At 34.3% G+C, this 22,547-nt stretch overlaps 1 protein-coding gene across 1 annotated transcript in view; it reads right to left on the reverse strand.

The window, feature by feature from the left end:
- Nucleotides 1-1,480: 1,480 nt before the first annotated feature.
- LOC115510631 (WD repeat containing planar cell polarity effector) overlaps nt 1,481-22,547 on the reverse strand; it is a gene marked incomplete at its 5' end in the record, with an annotated part of 394,777 nt that continues 373,710 nt past the window's right edge. Inside the window, 2 exons of the mRNA XM_032592776.1 lie at nt 1,481-1,791; nt 9,581-9,609. Coding sequence (XP_032448667.1) covers nt 1,741-1,791; nt 9,581-9,609 — 80 coding nt within the window. The remainder of the gene's footprint in view (nt 1,792-9,580; nt 9,610-22,547) is intronic.

Here is a 22,547-nt window from a genome sequence, read left to right on the forward strand (position 1 = left end):
AGACTATATCTATTTAGCATATACTATGTCTACTCGCCTAGAACTTAGAAATAATACTGAACTCTTCTACCAGTCTCTCACATCGTTGTAGAGACAGTGGTGAAATGAACAAAAGGATATGGTAGATCAGGAAATGTGGTTTGTATTTTTGGTTAATGGCTATTTACTAGAAAATCTGGAGAAAATGTTGCAGTCTTGACAAAACCATATATTTCTCAATATAATTTTTTCTTAAAAACATTAGCTAACTTTTGATTATTATGGTAAAGATCAGAATAGTAAAATTAAAATTTGCTGGTAACTCTACATCTCTTTTTAGTATGGCTCATATACTATGTATTACTAAACCATTTCCAGAGGAGTAGCAAACTGAAAAATCTAATTTGAGTTTTACTTCCTTTCTTCATCATACCATCTGGTAGAGGTGCATATGAATAGGAAGTAGGGAGAAAAATCTGAAGTGTAAAAGCCTTCAATCTAATTAACTTTTAAGATTGAAATAAATAATTTACCTCATGTACAACATTTGAAAAAAATGTTGATTATTATAGACATTTACTCTTCTAAAATACATGCTATTTGCCTAATGAATGGGTGTCAAGAACTGTGAAGGGCTTGAGATTTTTACCCTACTTGTAACAAATTACCAAGTAACAGTGGCATGCTGGTAGAAGACATGAGGCTCAAGACTCAGAAATAAAAGACAGTTTATTACTTATAGTAATAACAGCTATAGTGTCAAGTTTTGGTGGGCAGGGGGAGGGCATTGATTCCTAAGCCCATTCCCATGAGGTGATGTCAAGAAGGTCAGATGACCACTGCACACTAGGTGGGCTGTGTAAAAGCTAGGAACTCTGAGTTTAGGGAACTTTAATTCTTTCACATGGTCAGGGAGACTGCCTGGCTTGGTCGGTGGAGCATGTGACTCTTGGTCTTCTTTGAGCCCCAAATTGAGAGGTACAGATTACTTAAAAAAAGAATCTTTAAAAACAAAACAAAACAAAACTTTTTTTAAAAAAAGCTTATTTATTTATTTTTGAGAGAGCAGGTGAGGAACAGAGAGAGAGGGAGAGAGAAAGAATCCCAAGCAGGTTCTGCACGGTCAGAACAGAGGCCCATACAGGGCTCAAACCCATGAATTGTGAGATCATGACCTGTGCCGAAATCAAGAGTTGGAGGCCCAACCCACTAAGTCACCCAGATGCCCCCAAAACAGAACTTTTCAAATGGGCAGTAAGCATGTCTGGTCTATGCTCTAGAGGGAGATGGTATCTGGCTCCAAGGGGCATTCTTTGCCTCATAGCCATAATTCAAGAGACCCATAGAAAACTGCCTCCCAGCAATGGGTCTGGGAGTTTTGCTTAGTAAATATCTTATTCATAATGCAAATTAGTAATGTAAACAAGTTCACAAGAGTAAATGTTTAAAATACTTGGGAGAACCAAGTTTAAATATTTTACTTTTTATACCCAATAATATATAATTTAAGAAACTTCAAAAATTTTAAATTATTGAAAATAAGTTAAGGACTTTTACTTAGGATCACTGCTGGTAAGTTACATGTTTTTGAAACTAATAAAATGTAGCTTGAGAATACTCTCAATTTAAAACACTTAACTAATTCATATTGTCTTTTCTCTTTTTAATCTGTATAGGGAGATTTTACTCTGTATCAGGCCATGAAAGATTTTAGATGTGAGAAATGTGTTGTTTTATTTAAGTAAAAAAGTTTCTCATTGTTTATACCAAACCAAAGTGAACCATTCTGAGAGAACCACCATCTCCAAGTTCCTGAAAGTAAACAAATAAAAACAATTAAAATCATGTTTATGGTAGAGATTAAACAATAATTGACTTAATATTTATATTTTAATATTTTTAATATAAATATTAGAAAACATTGAAGCAAAATAAAATAGTTAAATGCACTGTATATATGTAAATAAGAGAACCATGTATTCAGCTTACTGTTAAAATTTTGATACGGTGTTCATAAAAGGCAGTAAAGATTAATAATATACAAAGCATAAAAAGGTAAAGAAGGAAAAATGTTAGTTGAAATTTGGAAGCATGTAAAGGCTCCTGCAATAAAAAGTTGCAAATTATGAGTCCTCATTTTTTTATTCTACCTTTTTGATTTTATAATACTATCTGTTCCCAAAGTCTATTTCTTAATTTTGGTGTTTCTAAGCCCTTCATAAAATTTTATGAAGCTGCAAAGAGATACAAGAACTTCATCCATTTCCCATTTTTTACTTTTTTTCTCACCTTCCCACCTACCCCATTAAGTAGAGATAAACAAAAAATTTTATCATAGGATTCTGAAATTGGAGAATGTTTAAACATGACACCAAAGGTGAATGACATTATTTGGAAAACAGTACAGTGGGGACATTTTTGAAATTTGGAGATAACCTACTTAAAGTTGAAATGGTAAAGGGGAAAAGTAAAGAGAGTAGGGATGGTGGTTAGTACTTAAGCTAACATGTCATAATTGCAGACATTACTCTTTAAGAATTTAAAATTATTCCTTACTTATATCTTTAAAGTTCTTTTTAGTGAGAAGCCTTTCAGAAATTTGTCCTATCCAGAAGAAAACAGGTATGGGGTTGACACGTAAGGGAAGCATGTATGTATGCATGTGCCTATGAATCCTGATAATACAAAATTAAAAAACAATACCAACCTGGAAAAACAGGTAACAAGAAGAATGACAAATTTAACATTCCTGGAGGCTTATGTGTGTGTGCTGGCAAGTTCAGGAGACTTAGGTAGCTTTCAATTTAAAAACAAAAAAAATTGAAAGTACCAGCTTTTTAAAAAGCATAAGTTCCAATTCTTGGCTTATAAGCTACTATCCCAAAGTCTGTTTTCTCCACCACTAGAATGGTCATCAAGAAACTTGGATTTAGCTTTTGGTCTTGTTGACTAACTGGCAGAAATCCTAGGTAAATTATTTCTCTAATATCCAGTTATAACTGTTACCAAAGGCCAGATTTTGTATACTCGATGTATCATCTGGTTCAGCCATATTCTTGAGATATATATATATATATATATATCTCAAGAATATATATATATCAAGAATATATATATATATCAAGAATATATATATATATCAAGAACATATATATATCAAGAATATATATATATATCAAGAATATATATATATATATATATAGTGTCTTATATTAAGAATTACATTCTCAAAAAAAAAAAAAAGAATTCTCAAAAGTAGGAACCTTAGAATTAACTTCTTAAGAATCTCCCAGGACTTAAAAAAAAAAAAAAAAAAACTTCATAAAATTCATCCTATTTGTAAAAGACTTACTTCAGGGCATTTCAGGATTTCCATCATAATGTGTTCCATGCTAAATTACATTGACTTGTCCTTATTCAACTTGGAGGACTATTTTGATGATTAATGAAATAATGTATTTTGTATACATAGTTACTTATTATTTGAAATAAAGTCAATTCATTAAATAGAATTTGGAACACAGAAAAGTATAAACATTTACCCATAGTCCCACTAGTCATATAAAACTGTGGTTTAACATGTATTTGCTTCCAGTCTCTTTTTTTCCACATTATATTTGTTTTTTTTTTTTAAACACAGCTGAAATCATATATACAATTCTATATATTTTGGAGGGTTTTGCCTCAGTTTGAACACTTTTCATTGCTTCCAACCTTTGTTTTTAATGGCTTAATTTTATTCCATTAAATACTGTAGCTTTACTCAACTATTCCTTTTTTTTTTTGGTTAAAATCTGTGTTGTTACCAGTTTCCTCTTTTTTTAAGTAAGTAACTCAGTGATAGAAAAATTTTAAAAGATATTACTAGGCATGAGTTTTATTTCTGTGTTTAGGATTATTTCTTTGGTATGGAGTTGCAGAGATAGAATTATTGGACCAAAGCTTATGAAATTTTAGGCCTCTGGATAAATACTAGAATTGGTAGTTTAGCTTTCTTTATTTCCTAGTTTGGGAGGAGGTGATTTTGTTTGGTAATAGAAAGTTGTGGTTTTCATGGAGGCTAGTCTTCATTTTATTAAGTGCTGAAACTGTGCTCACCCTTGATTGAATGGCTACGTGTTAATTCTTGTAATAATTTACAGCAACAAAAGGGTTTTCCCCAGACCCTCATTTGATTTCAACATACGGTTAGGTGCATTTTCTAAACCACACCCTATTACTGTTACCTAATGTTGGGTGATACCAGGTCACTTTCTTTTAAATGTACATAGACTTTGATAATCAAATTCTGTAGACAAGTTATGCTTTGCTTTGTTACAAACTGGATTTTGACTTCTTCCTCAATTAATACAGATATCTATATCTATATCTCTATATCTATATAATACTAAGTGATCATCTCATTATTTTACATTAGGTTTCCCCTAATGGTCTCATGTTTCTTGTTTGTTTCAACAATAGTTAAATCCCAGAAGTGTTCTATTTTAGAGAGAGAAGAAAGTTTCCTAATTGGCGGTCCTTTTATTTTACAGATGAGGAGACCAAGGCTCACATGGGTTAAGTGTTTTATCCATAACTACTCATTTAGTGGCAGACCTGGGATTAGAATTTCATTTTTATTTCTCTGAGGTGCTTTTTCCACTACAGCTTTTTTTATGTAGTAACAAGGAACATGTGTTCCACAGGCTACTTTATGATGAACTCTTAAGATTGCCTTACTCTGTCATTTAAGGCTTTTTTCTACAGGCATGCCAGTAGCCCACCCCTGTGTGACAGGAGATGCTTTCTTGAGCAAGTGGTCCAGTTACTCCGGTTTCACTATAGACTGTTAACTCTGCTTTTTGCATATTTGGTATCATACACGGATTTACTTTTAATCAGCATTCCAGAGTTTTGTTGCTTGATATTCTTTCTAGAAAATGAAATCTTAAGTTGACTACAATCTAGCAGTTGCCAAAGGCTGGCTTGAGATTTCTGGTACGTGTGTGAGAGAGGTTAATAGATAAGCTAACTATCTCATTGTCTAGCCTTCTCTGTGTTAAGTCAGTCATCAGAAAGGAAGGTGCTAGGAACATGTCCTCTCACCTTTCCACAGAATAGCCTTCACTGAGTTGTGATTCAGTATAATTCCAGCTTTCATAGAAGATTTCTAATGAAAACTTCTTTGTGAATAGGATTTCTTTTTCAGAACTCTACTTGAGGAATGTTTAGTTTCTAACACAAGCTTGCTTCCTTTGTTTACAAGAGAGAGAGGGCAGGGGAGGGGCAGAGAGAGGGAGCGAGAGAATCCCAAGCAGGCTCAGGGGTCTCCAGGCATTCTTGAGTATGAATCCAGTGCTAGAAAAACGTTTCAATTTAGTTGCATTTACTGTTTGCATACTTTAAACAATTAAGTCAGTAAAGACAATAATAATGAATGGTGTTTTGGAATTACAAAATGATTTCACATTACTTAATTTGACATAGCAGTCCTATGATGTTGTTAAATATAACTGTTCCAATTTTACAGTTTAAGAAATAGGTATAAATAGGCTGTAGCAGTGAGAAAGTAGTGGAACAAAAGTGGAACTGAGATAGTTTGCCTATAAATCCTACATTCTTTCTATTATACCATGATGCCTCCCCAACTAAGTAAACCTATTTCCCCTTTTTACCTTAGCCTCCCCAAATTGAGAGCCAAACTCCTTTTTAGTTTGTATGTAACAGCCCAGATATTCAGCAACATCTCTTACTTTGCAAATTTTAATTGATTTTTGCTTTGTCTAATTTCATTTTTGATATTGTATATAAAATAATTTTGTGAACTCAGCTTCAAATCTTTCAGAAAGTAGACAGGTCAGAAATACTAAGATAAATTGGTTCCTATCTATGAAGAATGACTACTTTTTATGGCTGTGCTGACCCTTTTGTTTTCTACCTAATGGTTTATCTAACTCTCCTCTTTGGGTAATAGGTTTATATATTTAAAAATATTTTTCAAAAATTATCCTTTGGAGGACAGAAATAAGTATGAGACGAGTTTAGCACCTTTCCCATCTTAACAAATATATGAAGATGTTGTTATCCATCAAGTAGATTAATAAGCTTTATGAGGGGCCCCTGGGTGGCTCAGTCGGTTGAGCGTCCGACTTCGGCTCAGGTCATGATCTCGTGGTCCGTGAGTTCGAGCCCCGCGTCGGGCTCTGTGCTGACAGCTTGGAGCCTGGAGCCTGTTTCGGATTCTGTGTCTCCTTCTCTCTCTGACCCTCCCCCATTCATGCTCTGTCTCTCTCTGTCCCCAAAATAAATAAATTAAAAAAAAAAAAAAAGCTTTATGATAGAAGTGACAACCAAAAATTGCTACTTTTATCACACTTGTACAAATTAACTACTTAAACTTCAGTTATATAAGGTGCTCCTTGTTAACATGGATAATTGTCAGTATGTAAATATATTTCCATATACATGTAAATATATGTGTATGTATGTATGTATATGTTTTATATGTAAAAAACATATTACATATAAATTTATATGTAAGTATATGAATATATGTAGGTATATAGGTTTATATTACATATAAATGTATATGTAAATATATGTGTGTGTATATATATCCCTAATATTTACATATTGACAACATAGACACACAAATATACTTTCTTCTATTCATACTGCTCTTTCTGGTTGGAATCCACCTTGTTGGATGATAGAAGAACACAAAAAGAGCAATATAAACATCAGATTGGTATATCTGTTGTAATTCCACATTAAAAAAAATGAGTTTCTGGCATTTCCAAGTCTAAGATTTTTTCCAGACAGTATGCCAGTGAGTAGTACAGGTAAAACAATATAGCTATATGACTGTACAATTTATTACCTATTTATGACTAAAGTCAGTGGGAAACAAGAGGTATGCTCCATACCTAGAAATGTATTCCGACATGCAAGCCCAAGTTATCCTCTTCCAAATTGATTAAAGTTTAATGGAGAAATCAAATTCTTTTCCTCAGCATTTGCCAGTACAAATCCTTCCCAAAATCTTCCCAAGAGCCAGCTAGACTTCTAGCAGTTTTATTTATTTCTTTTTAATTGTGAAGTGAAATATACATAACATAAAATTTGCCATTTTAATCACTCATGACTTTCCTAATTTGTTTTTTCTTTGCTGTGATTGACTCTTAACTGTAGCTCAGTTAAGATCTGTTTAAATGTGTATTTCAAAATAGTTCTGGAGAAAGTGGGTAAAAATCTTCTTAGAGTGTACCACATCTACTAGAGAACATCTCCCACATTTCAGGACATCTGAGATTAGCAGGGTAACTCTGAAGACTGTCTATAAATTTTAAAAGTGAGAAGGAGTTAAGCATTTGTGGAATTGCCTTCTTATTGCAGGGAAAAACTGTCAGAGTGTTGTTTTTTTTCTTTGTTTTCAGAAAGACTAACATAAATTGTTCTTCAGATGGTAGTTACATCAAGTTAAGACATGGAACATAATTCCCTTTGCATATTTTTCACAAAAGAGAAGGTAAACAGGGATCTGAAGAAAAACTTTTTCTTGAGAGGGCCATAAGCAGGCAGTAATGTATACTATTTGAGAAAAATGTAGCTACTCTAGTAACAAATGTTTTGACAGCCAGCTAATTCAAAGCATCAGAGAACTTTACACCTGGAGTTCTCTATATATCACCCAGCAGATTCTACCCAAAGAATTTTCTTAGAATTGAAGTGCACAGGACAGCTCTCCAAAACAAAGAATTATCTGGCCCCAAATGTCAGTACCTCTGAGTTCAAGAAACTCTGTTCTAGAAGAGGATTGTTTGGGTTTGAATTCCAGCAGTATACTTTATAAACTGTGGGGAAGTTACTTAATATCTGTGTCTGTTTCCTTGTCTATAAAATGGCACTAATAGTAATTTTTAACTCATAGACTTGTGAGAATTAACTGAATTAAAATATTTAAAGCATTGAGACCAGTGCCAGTAATATAATAAGCAGTTGAGAAATACTAGCATTATTTTATTTTATTTATTTTTTGCTTTCTTTTTTTTTTGTTGTTTTATTGTTAAAAACTTAGTTCTTGTTGAATATATCCAATTGGTTAAACTTAAATAAATAGGTGATAAAGAAATATGCTGAAAAAAATTACTAGAAGAAAATTATACAAAGAAACACATAAAATCCTAATTTAAAATGCAGTATATGAAAATTTTGAATGAGAAATACCTTTGTAAGCAATAATGATAGGCTCTTATAATCTGAATTTTATCTGTATCTTCCTAAACAAGTTTCTAAACAAGAAACTAGAAGGTTGAACATGACGTGTATATGATTGGTGCTAATCTGAACTTAAATTGTATTAATATTTGAATTTAAAGACTTGTGGCCTAATAATTAAGTTATGATAACCATTCTGTACTTCAGTACACAAACTGATAGTCCTCTCATTCTGTATAACAACTCTTCCAGAAAAGTCCTTGGGAAATCAGTTTCTTGATTGGATGTCCTGTGCACTTATGTATTCAAGTGGATGTGTATAAAGTTTTGACGGGATGCAGTTTTTTTTTTCTTTAACAAGTGTTCTTAAAAATAATCTATTTAAAAATATACAAAATTTATAGTTAAGTTTCTTTAAGCTTTAGCAAATTAAGAGCAGATTATATGAATGTGTATTCAACTGTAACATGGAATATTTTTCTCTAAGCAAATCAAGAACTAAAATTATTTTCATTATAAATATATCTATAAAGAAGTAGATTGAAACAATGGTTTAATAATTACTATCATTAGTATAGTTCCATATAATTAACAAAGTCCTACCACATACATAGTCACAATACTCCTTCATAAAAATCCCGTGGGGTATGTGGAATTATCTGTTCTATAGATGAAGAAGTTGAGGCATACATAGATGAAATGATTTTCCAAAGTATAATGCTAGTAATTGTAGAATGATTATTCAGATTCAAGTCTCATAATCAGTTACTATGGCAATCTGCTGAGAACTTTTTAATAAAATTATGAGACTTTCTCTTAGACCTAACCTTTTTGAAATTGGTATAATAAACCATTGATATTTCCTCAAAATGAATTTAGATATTTTAATGGCAGAATATGGAGAGAGACCCGACATGCATTACTTATGAAAATTATACATAAATATAATAAAAATGAATTTGATAACCTTGTTATTATTATAAACCTTTCTTTTATTTTTAACTTTTAATTTTGGATAGTTTCAAACATAAACCAGAGTAGAGAGAATAATATATGTAAACTGCTATTTTACTTATCACCCACCTGCATCAATTATCAACTCATGGTGAGTTCAATTCATGTATATACCTCCTTTCTTCCCACTGGATTATTTTGAAGCAAATTCCATGTATATAATTTCATTGTACATGTTCCATTATGCATAATTTTATTTTTCAAAAATAACTATTTTAATAATAATTACAGCCCTGAACTACTACAAAACTGAATAGTTCTCTAGAAAAATATTTTCCCATTAATATATACCAGTGGGCATCTTTTTCTGAGTTCAAAATAATCACACATAGTATGATTTTCTCTTGGAATTTAATTTTCTAATGATAAACAGTAAGAGAAAGCATTTTACCTGTTCTATGTAGTCTTCTCTCCTTTCTCCTTTAAAAATAAAATATTGCAACATTAATTATTTGACATCTAATAAAGAGCCTTACTGAAAATTGTTAACAGAACTTTTTAATATATCCTTAGTAGCAAGAGAAATATTTTAATTAGGACTATTTTAAATCCTAATTTAAACAAATTGAAATACTGAAAACTCAAGAGACAGCAATAGCCAAACCTCAAAATAGTATGAAACTACCAGTGATTCTCATACATACCTTTGGGGCTAAGAGCTGCAGTGAAATCAAATGAGTAGACTATATCTACATTGTTCCTTCTGTTCTTAAAATGATACCTTAAAACTTGCTTGGCAAGTTTCATCTAAGTGCCAATTCTAGTTGATTAGTGGTGGTTACCTAGAAAACTCAGTTGAGTTTTATAAGCCCCCCCCCCTTTTTTTCCCCTCAAGGGAAAAGAATACTGTATTTGCTTATGGGTTATTTGCTCTCATAGCAGTGATATACCTGCTAGGTCCTGGCTTAGTATATCTAAATGATGCTTTTAAAAGAGACATCCTTACTTAAATTTATATGCCACTAGACTGAAAGAAAACACATGTCATAGTGCTACAGTCTAATTTCCCATTATTCATGGTATTAGATAGACATTAATTTATATATTCTCATCCTTGAAACAAGTAATTATGTATAATTGGTGGGTGTTTATAGGTACCAGTTATGTTTCTGTACTAGCCCTTAGTGCATGTATGCATATACCACTCATTTGGCACTATGCTTATGTTAACATATTATTATTTATTTCCTTTATTTATTTAGACTGGCTTCCCAAGTATATTATGTTTTTAAAAGCTTGTCAGCAGCATCTTATTTCTCCTTGTAGTCCTGGCAACAAGAAATGCCTTGATAATGATTATATTTCCTTTTTTTAAAAAAAAATTATTCATTTTTGAGGGAGAGAGAGAGAGAGAGTGCATGAGTGTGGGAGGGAGAGAGAGAGAATCCCGAGCAGGCCAGTGCTGTCAGCATAGAGCCTGACTCGGGGCTTACCTAAGCCAAAATCAAGAGTCAGACGCTTAACCCACTGAGCCACCAAGGCTCCCCGATGATTATATTTCTATAAAAATACATGTTACTTGTCTGTCACTAACTCAAAATTACTTGCTATTTTGGGATATTTGTGTACAGAATGGGATGTTTTGCTTAGCTATATAGTTCAAAAATTGCAAAACACTTTAGATCTTTCTGACTTAAACACATCCAGTGTTTGTGTTATTTCATCACAAATTTATTATATGAGCTTTCTCCCTAAATTTAATGGCGAGTTACTCTTTGAACGGTGGTACTCAAAGTATGGGATGAAGACTAACAGCTGATCATCAAACTATTTTTTGCTGGTCTGTTAACTGTTTATTATTTGTGCTTGGAAAAAAGAAGCAATTGTAAACATTTATGACAGTTTGACAGGAAATTCTATGTATGTTTAATAAAATTTGAATTTTTATTTTTAAAATTTTGATATTACACTTAAAAAGTTGATATAATTGACATATAACACTATGTTAGTTTTAGGTATACAACATGATTTTATTTATTGTGAAATGATCACCACAGTATGCTTAGTTAACATCTATAGCCATTAGAATTTTTTCTTGTGATGAAAAATTTTAATATTTATTCTCTAATCACCCTTCAGAAATAGAATACAGCATTATTATTAGTTTTTAAAATTTTATTTTAGAGAGCGTGCATGAGCAGGGGAGAGGGGCAAATGGAGAGAGAGAGAATCCCAAGCAGGCTCCACACCTAGCACAGAGCCTGACGCCATGATCCTGGGATCATGACCCAAAATAAGCTGAAACCAAGAGTGGGATGCTCAGTCAATGGGATGCTGAGGTGCCCCTGATACAGTATTATTGATTATAGTCATTATGCTGTACATTATATACCCATGACTTATTTTATATATGAAAGTTTCTACCTTTTGATAACCTTTACCCATTTTTCCCACCACCCCCATCTCTGGTAAACACCAAACTCTTTTCTGTATATCGGAGTTGGGTTGTTTTTTGTATTTGTTTTCTAAGATTCCATGCATGAGTGAGATCATATGATACCTGTCTTTCTCTGACTTATTTCACTTAGTATAATGCCCCCAAGGTCCATCCATGTTGTCAGAAAAAACAGGCTTTCCTTGACTTTTATGGCTGAAAAGTATCCCATTGTGTATTTATATCATATTCAATCACTGATGGACACTACAATGTTGTTTCCGTGACTTGGCTATTGTGAATAATGCTAATGAACATGAGAATGTAGATACTGTTGTAAGTTAGTATTTTTGTTTGCTTTGGACAAATACAAAGAAATTGAATTGCTTGATCAAATGGTAGTTCTATTTTATTTTATTATTTTTTTTGAAGAATCTCCATATTGTTTTCTATAGTGTACATTCCTACCAACAGTGCACAACGGTTCCCTTTTCTCCACATCCTTGCCAACTCTTGTTATTTCTTTTTGCTAATAACCATTCTCACAGGGGTGAGGAGATACCTCACTGAGGTTTTGATTTGTATTTCTTTGATGATTACTGATGTTGAGCACCTTTTCATGTACCTATTGGATATCCATATGTCATCTTTAGAAAAATGTCTATTTAGATCCTTTGCCCCCCACCCCCGGTTTTTGTTTTTTTTGAGAGAGAGAAAGAGAGCATGTGCATGAGAACTCTGGAGGGGCAGTGAAAGAGGGGGAGAGAATCTCAAGCAGTCTCCACACTCAGTGTGAAGCATGATGCAAGGCTTGATCTCATGACCCTGGGATCACCACCTCAGATCCTGTGCCCATTTTTTTTTTTTTTTTTAATTTTTTTTTTTTCAACGTTTATTTATTTTTGGGACAGAGAGAGACAGAGCATGAACGGGGGAGGGGCAGAGAGAGAGGGAGACACAGAATCGGAAACAGGCTCCAGGCTCCGAGCCATCAGCCCAGAGCCCGACGCGGGGCTCGAACTCCCGGACCGCGAGATCGTGACCTGGCTGAAGTCGGACGCTCAACCGACTGCGCCACCCAGGCGCCCCTCCTGTGCCCATTTTTTAATTGGATTGTTTGTTTGCTGTTGAGTTGTCAGGTTCTTTATATATTTTGGATATTAACCCCTTATCAGATATATGATTTGCAAATATTTTCTCCTATTCAGTAGGTTGTCTTTCATTTTGTTGATGGTCCTTTGCTGTGCAAAACTTTTCAGTTGGATGTTAGTCCCACTTGTTTATTTTTGCTTTTGTTGCCTTTCCTTTTAGTGTCAGATCCAAAAAATTGTCTCCAAGATTAAAATCAAGGCTCTTACTGCCTATATTTTCTTAAGGAGTTTTCCTATTTTGGGTTTCATATTCAAGTCTTTAATCCATTTTAGGCTATTTTGTGCATGTAGGGTAGTGGTATGGTTTCATTCTTTTGTATGTAGCTGTAACAGTTTTTCCAGTACCATTTACTGAAAAGATTATCTTTTCCCTTTTGTACATTCTTATCTCTTGTATTGTAAATTAATTGGCCCTATATGCTTGGGTTTAATTCTGGGCTCTCGGTTCTTTTCCATTGATCTATGTGTCTTATTTTTTTATGCCAGTATCATACTGTATGATTACTGTGGCTTTGTAATATAGTTTGAAATCAGGACGTGTGATTTCAAGTCCCACTTGATTCTTCTTTCTCAAAATTGCTTTGGCTATTGGGATCTTATGTACTTCCCTACAAATTTTAGGATTGTTTATTCTTTTTTTGTGGAAAGATCCATTAGAATTTTGAAAGGAATTGCATTAAATCAGTAGATTCCTTTGGGTAGTGTGGACATTTTAACAATATTCTTCCAATCCGATCATGGTTTCTCTTTCAATTTATTTGTGACGTCTTCAATCTTTCATCAATTCCTTATGGTTTTCACTGGGCATGTTTCTCACTTCCTTGGTTAAATTTATTCCTAGGTATTTCATACTTTTTGATGTAGTTGTAAACCAGATTGTTTTATGTCTTTTTATGACAGTTCAATATTATTACATAGAAACACAACAGATTTTTGTATGTTGTTTTTTTTTAACCTGCAACTTTACTGAATTTGTTTATTCTAGCAGCTTTTTGATGGAATCTGGGTTTTCTATAACCAGTCATCTGCAAATAGAGTTTTAGTTCTTCCTTTCCAATTTGGATAGCTGTTAATTATTTTTTCTTGCCTTAAGTACTCTGGCTATGACTTTCAATACTGCATTGAATAAAATGATAAGAATGGGCATTCTTGTCTTGTTCTTGATCTCAGAGGAAAAGTTTTCAGCTTTCACCATTAGGTAAAATGTTAGCTGTGGGCTTGTCATATATGGCCTTCATTATGTTGAGATATGTTCCCTCTATAACCACTTTTTGAGATTTTTTAAAATCATAAATGGATGTTGAAATACATCAGATGATTTTTCTGTATATATTGAGAAAATCATAGGATTTTTATCCTTCATTTTGTTAATGTGGTGTATGACATTGATAGATTTACAAATGTCGAACCAGTCCTTGCATCCCTGGAATAAACTGCACTTGATCATGGTGTATGATCCTTTTAGTGTTATTGTTGAATTTGGTTTGCTAATATTTTGTTGAGGTTTTTTGCATCTGTTCATCAGAGATACTAGCCTATTGTTTTCTTTTGTATGGTGTCATTGCTACTTTTGGTATTAGGGTAATTCTGGCCTTGTAAAATGAGTTTGAAAATCTCTGCTTTACTTTTTTTGGGAAGAGTTTCAGAAGGATTATTACTCTTACTTAAATGGGTAGAATTCGTCAGTGAAACCATCTGGTCCTGGAATTTTCTTTTGGGGGAGATTTTTGATTAGAGACTTAATTTACTTTTCTGTATCTTCATGATTCACGTTGATAGGCTGTATGCTCCTAGAGTTTTATCCATTTCTTCAGATTTTCCAATTTGTTGAATTCTAATTGTTCATGGTAGTCTCCTATCCTTTGTAAAAATTTCTGGGAAGCCAGTTTCATTTCTGCTTTCTTTTTTTTTTTTTTTTGTCACATTTCATTTATTTCTGCTCTTTTTGTTGCTATTTCTTTCTGCTAACTTTGGGTTTAGTTCTTCTTTTCTAGTTTCTTGAAGTGTAAAGTTAGGTTGTTTATTTGACCCCTTGTTTCTTAGTGAAGGCATTTGTCATTATTAACTTCCCTCTTACAGCTGCTTTTGATGCATCCCATAAGTTTTGATATGTTGTATTTCCATTTTCAAATTTGTCAAGGAATTTGCTTTTTCTTTTGGTTTCTTCTTTGATGCATGGACTGTTTGGTACAATGTTGTTCAATCTTCACATATTTATAGATTTTCCACTTTCCTTCTTGTAACTGATTTTTAGTTTCATACCACTGTGGTGAGAAAAGATGCTTGATATGATTGAGTTCTCTTAAATTTTTGAAGACTTGTGTGGTGTAACATATGATTCTTCCTAGAGAATGTTCCATGTGAGATTAAGAAGACTATGTATTCTGTTGCTTGGATAGAGGGTTCTGTGTGTGTTAAGTCCACCTAGTCTAACATGTCATTTAAGTAAAATGGTTTTTAATATTTTCTTTTTGTAATGTTTATTTATTTTGAGAAAGAGAGAGCATGAGTGTGTGAATCGAGGAGGGGCAGAGAGAGAGGGAGAGACAGAGACTCCCAAGCAAGTTCCACACTGTCAGCGCAGAGTCCAACACAGGGCTCAATTCCATGAACCATGAGATCATGACTTGAGCTGAAATCAAGAGTTAGATGCTTAACCAACTGAGCCACCCAGGTGCCCCTTGAATAGATTTTCTGTTTTGATGATCTAATTGATGAAAGTGGGGGAATTTAAGTCCCCTATTATTTTTTAATTGATGTCTGTTTCTCCCTTGACATTGATCAAAGTTTGCTTTATGTATTTAGGTGCTTCTTCATTGGGTGAATAAATATTTACAAATGTTATATCCTCTTGTTTGGTTGGTCCTTTTATCATTATTTTATGACCTTGTTTGTTTCTTATTATAGTCTGTCTTAAAGTGTATTTTGTCTGCTGTAAGTATACCTACCCCAGCTTTCTTTTGCTTTTCATTTGCATGGAGTATATTTTTTCCACTCTTTACTTTCAGTTTGCCTGTCTTTACATCTGAAGTGAGTCTCTCGTAGGCAGCATATAAATGCATCTTCTATTATCATTCATTCAGCCAGTCTGTGTCTTTTTTTTTAAAGTTTATTTATTTATTTTCAGAGAGAGCATGAGTGGGAGAGGGAAAAGAGAGAGGGAGAATCTCAAGTAGGCTCCTCACTGTCAGTGCAGAGCCCAGCCCGGGGCTCAAACCCACAAAACTGTGATATCGTGACCTAAGCCAAAATCAAGAGTTGGATGCTCAGCTGACTGAGCCATCCAGCTACCCCACTCTCTGGCTTTTTATTGGAGAATTTAGCTCATTTTCATTTAAAGCAATTTATTGGTGAATAGGTAGTTATTGGCATTTTGTTAATTGTTTTCTGGCTGTTCTTAAAATTTATTCCTTTCTATTTTTCTTTCTTTTTTCTTTTGTGATTTGATAATTTTCTATAGTAATAGGCTTATAGATCTCCTATGTTTTGTGTATCTATAGGTTTTTGCTTTGTGGTTACCATGAGGCTTACATATATCTCACATCATATAGAAATAAATAAAGATGGTCTATTTTAAGTTAATAGCTTAAGTTCAGATGTATTCTAAACCTGACATCTTTTCTCCCTCTTCCACATTTTGTTTTGATGTCACAATTTAAATCTTTTAGTTTTCAATATTAACTTACAAATTATTGTAGTTACAGGTATTTTTACTACTTTTGTCTTTTAACCATCATACTAGATTTATGAGTAGTTAACCAACCACCTTTACAATATAAGATTATTTCTGATATTTGCTATATTTACCTTGACTACTGAGATTTATACTTTCCTATGTTTTCCTATTGTTAATTAGTGCCTTATGTTTAAGCTTAAGGAAGTCCTTTTAACATTTCTTGTAAGTCAGGTCTAGGGGTAATAAACTCCTTAAGCTTTTGCTTGTCTGGAAAACTCATTCACACACCCCCACCCCAAATCTTAAGGACATCTTTGCTAGACAGTCTTTTTGGCAGTCTTTTTCTATCAGTATTTTGAATATATTGTGCCTACTCCCTCTGGCCTGCCAAGTTTCCACTCAAAAATCTTGATTTTTCTTATGGGATTTCACTTGCATTTAACTAATTGTTTTTCTCTTGATGCTTTTAAGATTCTCTCCTTGTTTTAAGAACAAATATTGTTAAAATACCCAAAGAAATCTACAGATTTAATACAATCCCTATCAAAATACTAGCAGCATTTTTCACGGAACAAATAATCCTAAAATTTGTATGGAACTACAAATGACCCCGCATAGCCAAAGCAGTCTTGAAAAAGAAAAGCAAAACTAGAGGCATCACAATTAGAGACTTCATATTATACTACAAAGCTATAGTGATCAAGACAGTATAGTACTGGCACAAAAACAGACACATATAGATCAATGGAATAGAATGGAAAACCCAGAAATAAACCTACAATTACATGTTCAATTAATCTTCAACAAAGGAGGCAGAATATGCAATGGGAAAAAGACTCAACAAATGGTGCTGGGAAGATTGGACAGCAATCCGAAAAGAATGGAATTGGACCACTTTCTTACACCATACACAAAAATAAACCCCAAATAGATTAAGAACTTAAATGTGAGACCTGAAACCATAAAAATCCTAGGAGAGAGCACTGGTTATAATTTCTCTGACAATGGCCATAGCAACATTTTCCTAGACATGTGTCCTGAGGGAAGGGAAACAAAAGCAAAAATAAACTATTTGGATTACATCAAAATAAAAAGCTTCTGCACAGCAAAGGAAACAATCAACAAAACTATAAAAAACAACCTACTGAATGGAAAAAGGTATTTGCAAATGACATATCTGAAAAAGGGTTAGTATCTAAAATATATAAAGAACTGATACAACTCAACACCAAAAAAAAAAAAATCCAATTTAAAAAATGGGCAGACGACATAAACAGATATTTCCCCAAAGAAAGCATTCAGATGGCCAACAGACACATGAAAAGATGTTCAACATCATTCATCATCAGGGAAATGCAAATAAAAACCATAATGAGATATTACCTCACACCTGTCAAAATGGCTAAAATAAAAAAGACAAGAAACAACAAGTGTTGGCAAGGATGTGGAGAAAAAGGAACTCTTGTGCACTGTTGGTGGGCATGCAAACTAGTGCAGCCATTGTGGAAAACAGTATGGAGTTTCCTAAAAAAATTAAAAACAGAGGCACCTGGGTGGCTCAGTCAGTTAAGTATCTGACTGTTGACTTCAGCGCAGGTCTTGATCTCACAGTTTCGTGAGTTCAAGCCCCAAGTTGGCTCTGTGCTGGTCCTGCAGAGCTCCTTGGGATTCTCTCTCTCTCTCTCTCTCTCTTTCTCTTTCTCTCTCTCTGCTCCTCCCCTGCTCACCTTCTCTCTGTCTCAAAATAAATGAACTTTAAAAAAAATTAAACAAAAAATTAAAAACATAACTACCATATGATCCAGTAATTCCACTACTGGGTATTTACCCAAAGAATAAAAAACCACTAGTTTATAAAGATAGATGTACCCCCTGTTATAGCATTATTTACAATAGCCAAATTATAGAAGCAGCCCAAGTGTCCTATCTATGGATGAATGGATAAAGAAGTGGTATACACACACACACACACACACACACACACACACACACAATGGAATATTAATCATCCATAAAAACAATGAAATCTTGCCATTTGCAACAACATGGGTGGATCTAGGGAGTATATGCTAAGTGAAATAAATCATAGAAAGACAAATACCATATGATTTCACTCATGTGAAATTGAAGAAACAGATGAACAAACAAAGGAAAAAAAAAGACAAACCAAAAACCAGACTTTAAATATGAAGAACAAACTGGTGGTTACCAGAGGGGAGGTAGGTAGGGGCGGGGGTGAAATAGGTGTAGGGAATTAAGAATACACTTATCTTGATGAGTACTGACAAATATACAGAATTGTTGAATCACTATATTGCACACCTGAAATGAATATAACACTGAACATTAACTTACTGGAATTAAAAAAAAAAAAACACACAGATGCGAGGCTGGACCAATTACCAAAAAAAAAAAAAAAAAAAAAAAAAAAAAAAAAAAAAAAAAAGATTCCCTCCTTATCTTTTTAACTTTAGACAATTATAATGTGTTTTAGAGTGGGTCTCCAAGAGTAGGGAAGTTTTTAGCTATTATGTCTTTAAGTTCTCTACCCCTTCTCTCTGTCTCTTCTCATTCTGGAACTCCTATAATATGAATGTTGGTCCACTTGATGCTCTCTCATAAACCCCTTAAATTATCTGCACTTTTTTTTTCTTCCTGCTGCTATTTAGATGAGTTCTGCTGATCTGTCCTTGAATTCACTGCTACTTGCTTCTCATTCATCTGTTTTGATGTTGAATCTCTGTGTTGTATTTTTCAATTCTGTTATTGTATCTATCAGCTCTGTGACTTTTATTTGACACTTTCCTATATTTTCTCTTTGTTAAAATTTGTTCATAAACTTTGTTCATACATTTTTCTGGCAAGATTGGTAAGCATCTTTATGACTGTCATTTTGAACTTTTAATCAGGTAAATCACTTATTTGTTTCATGAAAATGTTTTTCTGAGGTTTCATCTTGCTCTTTCATATGGAACCTATTCCTCTTTCTTCATTTTCTTGACTCTCTGTGTTAGTTTCTATGCATTAGATAAAACAGCTACCATTCCCTGTTTTGAAGCAGTACCTCATAGGAATGATTTTCATCTTTCAACCCAAGTCTCTCAAACCTTTGTGCTTCTCCAAGCAGCCTACTTTATTCTTAGTGGCTGTCAATAGTTGAGGGTTTGCCAAGACCTGTCAGAGTCCAAAAAGGGAAGATCTTGGTTGGCTCATAGATTCAGGCTGATTAGAAACAAACCCTCAGGCAGTAGCTTTTAAAGTATGCAGACACAACTCTTTCATGGGAAGACTGGGAGTGTTTTTGTCATTCCCTCTGAAATGGTAGCCTGTGAATGCAGGTCCCACTGGTCACCAAGAGTTAGGATATCAAGGAACCTGTCCTCTCGGCAGCAGACAAAAGTTGAAGCACCAACCAAGTATACAACCTCCTTTCTCAGAAACACCAGTGACCTGGAGTAGGGCAGAGAGAGAGCAGGAAGATAGTTCCCACCCTCAGATCTCTGGAGAGGATTACAGTTGGCTCTTAGATGTGTATTAAATTAGAATCCTGTCCCTCAGGGTGCAGCCAAGAAGGTATCTTATAAGCCTCTTTCACAGAAAGACCAGGCATTTCAGTCTGCTGCCTTTCTGCTGTGCCCTAGGGTAGCTGGTTAAGAACTCTTTCTCCATTTATTACAGTCCTTTTGAATGTAAGCCTTGCTGGCCACCAGAGCTAGGTGATCAAAGGGTATCCCCCTAGGTGGCAGCTGCAAAAACTGGAATGCCAAACAAGTGCACAGTTCATTTCCAGGAGATATAGGCAACCTGGAACGAGGCAAGTACAATGACTGTCACTGTCAAAATGACAGAATCCCACATCCAGATATTGGTTGTTCCAAAATAACTCAAGTTCTTCAATTACATTTCTCTTTTTTTATTTTTTTAATGTTTGTTCATTTTTGAGAGAGAGAAAGAGTGCAAGCAGGGGAGGGGCAGAGAGAGAGAGGGAGACAGAATCCAAAGCAGGCTCCAGGCTCTGAGCTGTTAGCACAGAGCCTGATGCTGGCCTTGAACCCAGGAACCATGAGATCATGACCTGAGCCAAAGTCAGATGCTTAAATGACTGAACCACCTAGGTGCCCCTTCAATTACATTTTTTAATACCATGAAGGAAACTATATTAACCGCAGTGATACAAAAAGCTGTAGATGTTTAAACGTATACACCTGTGAAACCATCATTACTGTAATTGCCATAAACTTATCTATCACTTCCAAAAGTTTCCTCCCATACCCCCTTTGTTGTTTTTCCTTTTTTCCTTTGTGGTAAGAGCACTTATCATAATACCTACTCTCTCAGAAAATTTTAAAATACGGTATTAAACATTACAGGTCACATACAGTAGATCTCCAGAACGTTTTGCATAAATTAAATTTTGTACTCTTTGACCAACAGATTCCCATTTCCTCCTCTCCACAGCCCCTGGCAACCACCATTCTACTCTCTGCTTCTATATGTTTGACTATTTGGACTCCACATATAATTGAGATCATGTCTTGCTTTTTTTTTTTTAAGTTTTTAAATTTTATTTTGAGAGAGAAAGCACAAGTAGAGGAGGGGCGGAGAGAAAGGGAGATAGAGAGAATCCCAAGCGGACTCCGTATTGTTGGTGCAGAGCCCAGAATAGACCTTGAACTCATAAACCATGAAATCATGACCTGAGCTGAAGTTAAAGTTGAAGCTGAAGTTAACCGACTGAGCCACCCAGGAGCCCCAAGATTTGTCTGTTTCTGGCTTAGTTTACTTAGCATCATGTCCTTTAGGCGCATCCATGTTGTGGCAAATGGCAGGATTTCCTTTTTTAAGGCTGAATAATATTCCTCTGTATACCGAGAGTTGTAATTATTTATAAATTTTGGGTATTAACTTGCCCTTATTTAATATTTGGCCTGTAAATATTTTTTCCCATTCTGTGGGTTGCCTTTTTATTTTGTCGAGGACTTCGTTTTTGTAAAGAAGTTTTTTAGTTTGATATAATCTCATTTGTCTATTTTTGCTTTTGTTGCCTGTGCTTTTGGTGTCCTATCCAAGAAATCATTGGCTAGTCCAATGTCTGGGTAGCTTTTACCCTAGATTTTCTTCTAAGACTTTATTGTTTCAGGTTTTGAGTTTAGGTCTTTAATCCATTTTGAGTTGATTATTCAAAATGGAGTGAGATAAGGGTCCAGTTTCATTTGTTTACATGTAAATTTCTAATTTTTCTCCCAGCATTTATGGAAGAAATGGTCTTTTCCACGTGTGTATTTGTGGCACCCTTACTGAAGATCAGTTGATTCTTATATGCATGGACTTAGTTCTGGTGCTCTATTCTGTTTCATTAATTTATATTTCTGTTTTTCTGCCCATACCATAATGTTTAGATTATTATAAATTTGTAATATGTTTGACTTGGGCAGTATGATACCTCCAGCTTTATTCTTGATCAAAATTTTTTGAGCTATTTGGGGTTTTCTGTAGTTCCAAAAAAATTTTAGTATTGTCTTCTGTTTTTGTGAAAAATGCCATTGGGGTTTTGATAAAGATTGCATTGAATGTACAAACTGCTTTGGGAAGTATGAGCTTTTTTTTTTTAAATGTTTATTTTGAGGGGGAGAGAGAGAGAGAGACAGGAGGAGGGGCGGAGAGAGAGGGAGGCACAGAATCCGAAGCAGGCCCCAGGCTCTGAGCTGTCAGCACAGAACCCAACACGGAGCTCAAACTCACGAACTGTGAGATCATGACCCAAGCCGAAGTCAGACGCTCAACTGACTGAGCCACCCAGGCACCCCAGGATGACCTTTTTTTAAACAAATTTTTTAAATGTTTATTTTTGAGAGAGGTAGGGGAGAGAGAAAGAGACAGAGACACAGAGCACAAGCAGGGGAGGGGAGGAGAGAGAGTGAGACACAGAATCTGAGACAGGTTCCGGGCTCCAAGATGTCAGCACAGAGCCTGATGGGTGCTTAATGGGTGCTTGAACCCATGAAATGTGAGATAATGACCTGAACCAAAGTAGGATGCTTAACTGATGGAGCCACTCAGGTGCCCCAGGAAATACGAGCTTTTTAACAATACTGAGTCTTCTAGTACATAAACATGAGATGTCCTTCTATGTATTTGTTTTGTTTTTGTTTTGAGA

Source organism: Lynx canadensis, chromosome A3, assembly GCF_007474595.2.
Source record: "Lynx canadensis isolate LIC74 chromosome A3, mLynCan4.pri.v2, whole genome shotgun sequence".
Lineage (NCBI taxonomy): Eukaryota > Metazoa > Chordata > Mammalia > Carnivora > Felidae > Lynx > Lynx canadensis.